Here is a 7,505-nt window from a genome sequence, read left to right as displayed (position 1 = left end):
CACATCTGACCTGCGCTACACCTGACCTCATCCAGACTACTGCATTTGTTCATATAGGTGTGACATCGGCAACATATATTGCGACTGTTTATAAGGCAATTCGTTGGGGCTGTGCAATAATTATGTGTACCGCCAGGGTGGTGAACTTTTAGAGCGTTTTATTTAAAAGGTGCCCCATGAATGTGTGCCAAAAATCGATTACCCCGTCTCGGCTTGCCAAAAATTGCTTGCACCCCTTTCGCCTCGCCGAAACTTTCTTACCAAGAAAGGGCCCCCCTGCTTTTTTTTTTTTTTGCTTTAATTGTTTTCTGCAAGGTTCAAAGGTGCGATGGGTAGAATAGTACTGAAAAGGTTATATAATTATCATGCCCGTGTTGGACACTTTTTATGCCAGCATTTATGAGTTTTGAAAAGTTTCGTTTCAGTAAGAGGTCAAAGGTCAAGGGCCCTTTAATATTTCGGAATACAATTTTTTTAATAGAAACAGGACTACGAATTCATTATTGGTACCTAGAGCATTATACATTCTCAAAATACAAGTAGGTAATCTAGTATGGGCCCAGGGCCCCCAATGCTAGATACAAGGGTATCATCAAAGCTAGCTGGCTCTAAAACTACAAAGGACCCCGTATGTGGACCGTGATACACTTAGGCCTAAAGGTCTTTCCCCTTATAGATAGGATATAGGAATGTTGCCAATTTTGGCCCAGATATCCAAGATCAAGAGTTCCCGGGAGCCCAATTGCCAATACAAAGGGCCATTCGTTTCTCAATAACTATTCATGGGTACATGAGCTCCAAAAGGTCAATAATTATAGCCCCCCCCCCAAATGTGGGGCCCCAAAAATTGCCTTGTGCATCTTCCTTTTTAGACCTAAACACCATGTTTTGGGCCAAAATAGGGTAAAATTTTGCCCGCGCGAGGCGCACTCTGGCCCTGTATATAGCAATATTCACTTTCATTTTGGGCTAAAACTCAGACTGAATGTTTTCCGTGCTTCACCCGCAAATGTCATAGAAAAATCGAAAACAAAATATGTTCGGCTCCCTCTATTGTTATGCTTCCGCCACAATCTTATACGTAAGGCAAATTAAACTAAGCCACTTGAGTGTATATGCCTTCCTCAGAGTGAGTCTGGGGCCCTCCAAATTTTGGCCAATTTTAACAAGAGGCAAATCCGGCCCTGACCGGGGCCCTAAGATGCATAGAGGCAAAGATCCGGTGGAGTATAATGGGATGGGGGATAAATCCCCCTTTTGCACCATGTTTTAAAAGTTTAGTTTCAAAATGGCAAAAATTTTCTCGCGCTTTGCGCGCATTTGTACCATAATTTTGTTTTGTCGCCAAAAGGTCCTGGATTTAAGAATTGTTTCCAACCCCATCCCCCTAATGTCAAAATTCACGTGTACTAACGTATTTGCTTCTTATTCCTTGAGGTCAGATTATGATATTAAAACTGATTCTGGACCTTGATCTGGGTTTTTTGTTTGCTTCTTGACTATCGAGCAAAAACATAAAAGGAAATATTCCTTGTTCTTTAGTACTACCTTTTAAACACTCACAAATCTGATTAAACCTCGATTTGGATATAGAATAGTGTGAAATTGCAAATTTTCGCGCGCTTCGCGCTAAATTTACCTGTACATTTAAATGTACATCAACTTTTACTTCAAATAGTAGGCTATGAAATGGAATGAATATTCGCGCACTACGCGCACATATCTCTTAACATTAGGCCGAACTAATGCTCACTTGCCTTCCCGACAAAAATTCAGGCACGCTCCTGATTTCAACTCTTTACTATTGGGCCCCGGGATATTTTGCTGACGGGGCCCTTTTCCTTAAATCCGCCTCTGAATACCATTAATATGCCCTTTATTAAAAACGTTTTCTGTTCTGACTACCTTTTCTAACCTTTTGCGAATAATGTTGAAAACGTTTTGCGTTTGCTGTGAGGGAAGAGGCAAGACTATTTCATACAGTTTAAGGGATCCAAAATGAGCGTTTATTGCGTTTCGACAGTATTATTTGTGGAACATGAGAGCACCTCAGACCTATCGAATTGCATTCTGAATACGAAGCATGTCTTTCTGATATCAAATAATTTTCATTTTTCAAAATCACAATATAATACAAATTTTATGACAAATTATAAAATTTGATATTTTTCACATTTTTGATATATAACAGTCCTCGAAGTAAATTATATAAATCTAATGATATATTCTTAAAGTGTATGTAGCAGGGAGGAAAAGCCGACGGTCAATTGAAAATTTTGACCTTTCATATTGAAGATATGGATTTTTTCCCAAAAGACCTTATTTTTGTTTGGTGTTTTGGGAAAAAAATCCATATCTTCAATACGAAAGGTCAAAATTTTGAATTGATCGTCGGCTTTTATCCCACCTACATACACTTTAAGTATAAATCATCAGATTTATAAAGTTTACTTCAAGTACTGTTAAATATCAAAAATATCAATTTTAATGATTTGCCATAAAATGTGTATTAAATTGGGAATTTCAAAAATCAAAATTATTTGATATCAGAATGACATTCTTCGTATTCAGAATGCAATTCGATATGTCTGATGTGCTCTAATGTCCCAAAATAAATACTGTCCAAACGTTCATACCCCAGCCCTTAAGACCGGCAACAAATTCATCCAAGAACATTTACTACAAGATAGAAGCCACCACCAACATATTTGTGATTGGTATTAATGAGGCCATTGTAAGCTAGCGGGAGGAGTGGCGGCTATTGGATAAGGAGATTGATGTTTACATTCCGTGACGTCATGTTTTGTCAAAATTATTTGTGCCGAAAATAGACGAATAATTGCATTTTTCTTACTTGTGAAGTACCATATCGCTGTGATGGCGAAATATAATACATACTGCAGTTACTGTCCGTTTTCCTATACATAATACACAGTGCTCTTTCCCATTGACGCGTGACCTCTACAAATAGCCTACGTTAAAAGTATGGGGATATGCCTAGTTAACGTCGCTGTGTGAAAAATGACCGGCCAATATTAAAAGTACTCTTCTAAAGTTCTAGAAAATATAGTTTTGTAACATGTCCTAAATTTTTAGCTAATTTAGATGTTTGGAAATATTCGTACTTTGGTGTTTTAGTTAATGTTATAGGTAATAGTACATTGCCTAGTTAACGTCGCTGTGTGAAAAATAACCGGCCAATATTAAAAGTACTCTTCTAAAATTCTAGACAATATAGTTTTGTAACATGTCCTAAATTTTTAGCTAATTTAGATGTTTGGAAATATTCGTACTTTGGTGTTTTAGGAAGGATATGTAAACGACAGATAACACCAAAAAATATGAAGAAATTATTTCCAAACCGTGTTAAGTCTGCAAACCACCATGTTTCTCATTTTTAAGAACGCTGGTTAACAATAAGCACGTATTGTCTCATTTCGTAAACAAAGACCATACATTCTTGAAGATGTTCATCAGGACTGTTCATGTTAAACTGGTATTTGTAATTTCATACAACTAGTCCAAAAATTTCCACTTACTTGCAGACGTTTCGGAAACGCACAGTTTCCTTTATCGATGCTATTGTTGCAGTGACGATCTGTGTACAGCAGATGATTTTTGCTGCTTAGCAACCGAGTTGCCAGTTGATTTCTCAGCTATCAGATCGTCAAAGACGTGACTCAAGTTGTATTGCTCCTCGTCTCGGTTCATGGTTTTTCCCCGCTTTCTGATGGTGATTGCCTCCTTAATCCATCTCTTATATCTATCACTCTCTTTGCCTACGATTCTGGCCTCCTCCCAATTGATGACGTGGTTGTTGTCTACTACGTGGTCGGTGATGGCTGATTTGTGAACTACCGATTGGGATGCCTTTCTAGTGGCTCTGGTCTTTATATTGTCACCAATTTTTTCAGCCTCAGTTTTATGCTCTTCCAAGCGTTTACCGAACTTTCTTCCTGTCTCCCCAATGTATGACAAGTCACAATTTTTACATGGAATTGAATATATCACGTCCGTGGAATGATGGGGATCTCGCTTGTCCTTAGGATGAACCAGGAGATTCCGCAGCGTACAATTGGGTTTCATGGCGGTTGAGATATTGTAAGATTTAAAAACTCTCGAGATGCGCTCTGAAACACCCTCCACCTACGGTATAACAACTAAGCCTTTAGACTTGGTGGAATCGTCTTTCTTTGGTCTGTCTTTCTTAGGTTTAGGCTTAGCCATCTGGTCTTTCACTTTTTCAATACTCCATTCTGGGTAACCACAATTTTGGAGAGCCCCTTTGATATGCGTTTCCTCCTCTACTTTGTCTTGCTCTTCCGTGACTATTTTGTTCTTTCTGTCAAGGAGGGTACGCACGACGCCAAGTTTCTGGTGGAGAGGGTGATGTGACCTAAAGTTCAAGTATTGGTCGGTGTGTGTTGCCTTCCGATATACCATTAACTTAACTGACCCATCATCGCGGCGAACAATCAATGTGTCCAAAAATGGGATCTTACCATCCGCTTCCTTCTCAAAAGTGAATTTAATGGAGTCAGTGTCGTCAGCTTGATTCAGGTGGTCAGTGAGATTATTAACTTCATCCTTGCAAACAATTTCTAAGATATCATCCACATATCTCTTCCATAGCTTAGGTTTACATTCCAAAGGAGAAGTGGCGATAGCAATGTCTTCCAGGTGTTCCATAAAAATATTGGCGGCCAAAGGTGAAACGGGGCTGCCCATCGCTGCGCCGAAAAGCTGCCTGTAAATCTTCCCACGAAACGTATAATAAGTGGTAGAGAGGATGAAATCAAGCAATTCCACTACATCTTCTGTTGTTAAGTTGAAGCCGTGAGATTTATTATACTCTTTCAACCAACCCTCCTTCTGTAGCCTTTCTTTAACAATGTCCAGAACTTTATTGATGGGCGTGCACGTAAACAAGGAAACCACATCATGGGAGTTTAATATGTCCCTTCCTCTATCACTACATCCACTAACTCCTCAGCTAAAGACTTCGAGTTTAACACATGGTGAGTGGAATTTCCTACCATGGGGGCCAGGATGTCAGCGAGCCACCGAGACGTTTCATATCCTATGGTGGAGGTGTAATCAACTATGGGTCTAAGCGGCGCGTTAGGTTTGTGTATCTTCGGAGTACAGTAAAGTCTAGGGACATTCTCCGCTGTCGGATATAACTGTTTATACTTTGTCTTACTGATTTTCTCCTCATTCCTAGGTCAACCTAGTCAAGATAGCCACCAACTTCCTCTTGTATTTTTGCGTGGGGTCAGACGGTAACTCTTCGTACGTTTTCTTATCGCTTAACAAGATTTCAGCCTTCTCATTGTACTCCTGTTTATCCAGGACTACCGTAGCCTTCCCCTTATCCGCAGGTAAGATAACAATACTGTCTTCTTTTTTGAGAACATTAATTGCTTTTCTTTCATGGATACTCACATTAGACTTCGGAGGTTTCGATGACCTAAGAGTGCTGGCAACTTTCGATCTCAGTTGAACGGCTTCAGGATACGGTAAGTTCTTACATGCTAATTCAGTAGCGAGCACAAATTCGTCGGAGCACACATCCACGGGAGACACGGCATAATTCAGACCTTTCGCAAGCACCTTGGTCTGAGTGTCATTGAGCTTGTATTTTGACAAATTAATCACCCATTTTTTCAACTGTGTACCGGTGAGATCAGGTTCCGATTCAGCGATCGGTTTTCTGTGCAAATGACCTTTGTTTTGATTCTTGTCTGCCAAATTCTGCAGCTTGCACACTTGACGACTTTTCGTTTTCACAAACGTGTTCTCGCGAACTCTCGCAAGATGGGACGAGATTTCACTTTCCAGAGGGAGTCCGCAGGTATTACCGATTTTAGTTCACGTTCGAGAGATGATTTGTTATTCTTTAAACAATCCAATTTATTATTAATAACTCTTACTCGTTCGCGTAAAAGTCCACGATGTGCTTGATTTATAATGTCCCTGGCTTTCTTGGTGTTGATCGGACACTTGAGTTTGAGGCTAGGAGGGGTGAGGTTTAAATCGCGGCATCTGAGAGTGTAGACAAGATGGTTACGGTGACGGGCAATTTTCTTTTCACAGTTCTCTAAGTCACGAAGATGTTTCACTGTGTTTTTACCATAATCATCACGTAAATTCTTGAAGATGTTCATCAGGACTGTTCATGTTAAATCGTAGGCAAAGAGAGTGATAGATATAAGAGATGGATTAAGGAGGCAATCACCATCAGAAAGCGGGGAAAAACCATGAACCGAGACGAGGGCAATACAACTTGAGTCACGTCTTTGACGATCTGATAGCTGAGAAATCAACTGGCAACTCGGTTGCTAAGCAGCAAAAATCATCTGCTGTACACAGATCGTCACTGCAACAATAGCATCGATAAAGGAAACTGTGAGTTTCCGAAACGTCTGCAAGTAAGTGGAAATTTTTGGACTAGTTGTATGAAATTACAAATACCAGTTTAAAGACCATACAGAATTGTTCTCTAGCGCTCGCTTTATAATCGTTCACCCAACTGAAACTATAATCCCAGCGCATTGCTCCATTGTACGTGTAAAAGCAGAAACATAATGATGTGTGTATTTAACCAGAGAAGATATGATTTAATCAGTTGAGCTGTTTTCAATGAGTGTTATCTTGGTTTAATAGCTCTTAATGGGGTTTGAGTCCTGCAAAGGTCGAATTGAATTCTACTGTAGACATGACTGCATCATGATGCATATTGACATTGGCAAAATAATCTGTATTTTCTCTTGAAAGGCTGCCCATACTTGACGCAATTTCGCCATTTTTATTTTCACAAACGACTTGGCCTTTTGAGGTCATCTAGAAGATTTTCTTACCAGTCGTTTTTATTATCCTTACTACAGTTTGTCCTTATACTTGGACGTATATGGTGCGAAAATTCTTGCCACCAGCGGCGACCGGTGTTTGTAGCGGTTACCGGGTTTTTTCCTGATCGTGTGGTTCAGCGATATCTGAAAACTGAAGGGATAATAACACGGGACACTAGCTTAACTGCCCGAAGTTGATAAAACAGGGAAGAGGCTAGCCTACTTCATAGTAATTTTTTGTCATTCATCCAAGAACATCCCTCTGAGTGGCCTTTTTGTATTTTTTTGGTAAAGTTTGCCCCCGGGAAATTTGCCTTGCCCCCCCCCATCTGAAAAAGTCCTGGCAACGCCACTGTGTGACCATGTGGTGATACATTACTTACAGAAGACAGCGAAGCAATATTGTTCGATTTCCATAAACAATAGATTCTCATTATTTTGTCTTTCCACTAATCACATTATGTCCCCTTTAAATTTGGAGCCAACAAATGAGGTAAAACGCTTTTTCATTCCAGCGCCTATAATTATTGTCAGTGTGTGTATTAGATCGCTTCACGCAGCTGGAACGTATAAATAAGACGTATAACTAAAGACGAATACCGATATACACACAGTTTTTATGTCAATAATTCAATGATATGTGTCAGCCATCAC

At 39.8% G+C, this 7,505-nt stretch overlaps 1 protein-coding gene across 1 annotated transcript; it reads right to left on the bottom strand.

Annotated features, from left to right (window-relative positions):
- Nucleotides 1–4,146: 4,146 nt before the first annotated feature.
- Nucleotides 4,147–4,728, bottom strand: LOC140139693 (uncharacterized). The gene has a single exon (XM_072161395.1). It carries the CDS (start codon nucleotides 4,726–4,728, stop codon nucleotides 4,147–4,149), a length of 582 nt encoding a protein of 193 aa, XP_072017496.1.
- Between the last annotated feature and the right edge of the window lie 2,777 nt (nucleotides 4,729–7,505).

The sequence above is a fragment of the Amphiura filiformis genome, chromosome 18 (assembly GCF_039555335.1).
Source record: "Amphiura filiformis chromosome 18, Afil_fr2py, whole genome shotgun sequence".
NCBI classification, from domain to species: domain Eukaryota; kingdom Metazoa; phylum Echinodermata; class Ophiuroidea; order Amphilepidida; family Amphiuridae; genus Amphiura; species Amphiura filiformis.
This window is presented reverse-complemented; position numbering and strand designations above follow the sequence as displayed.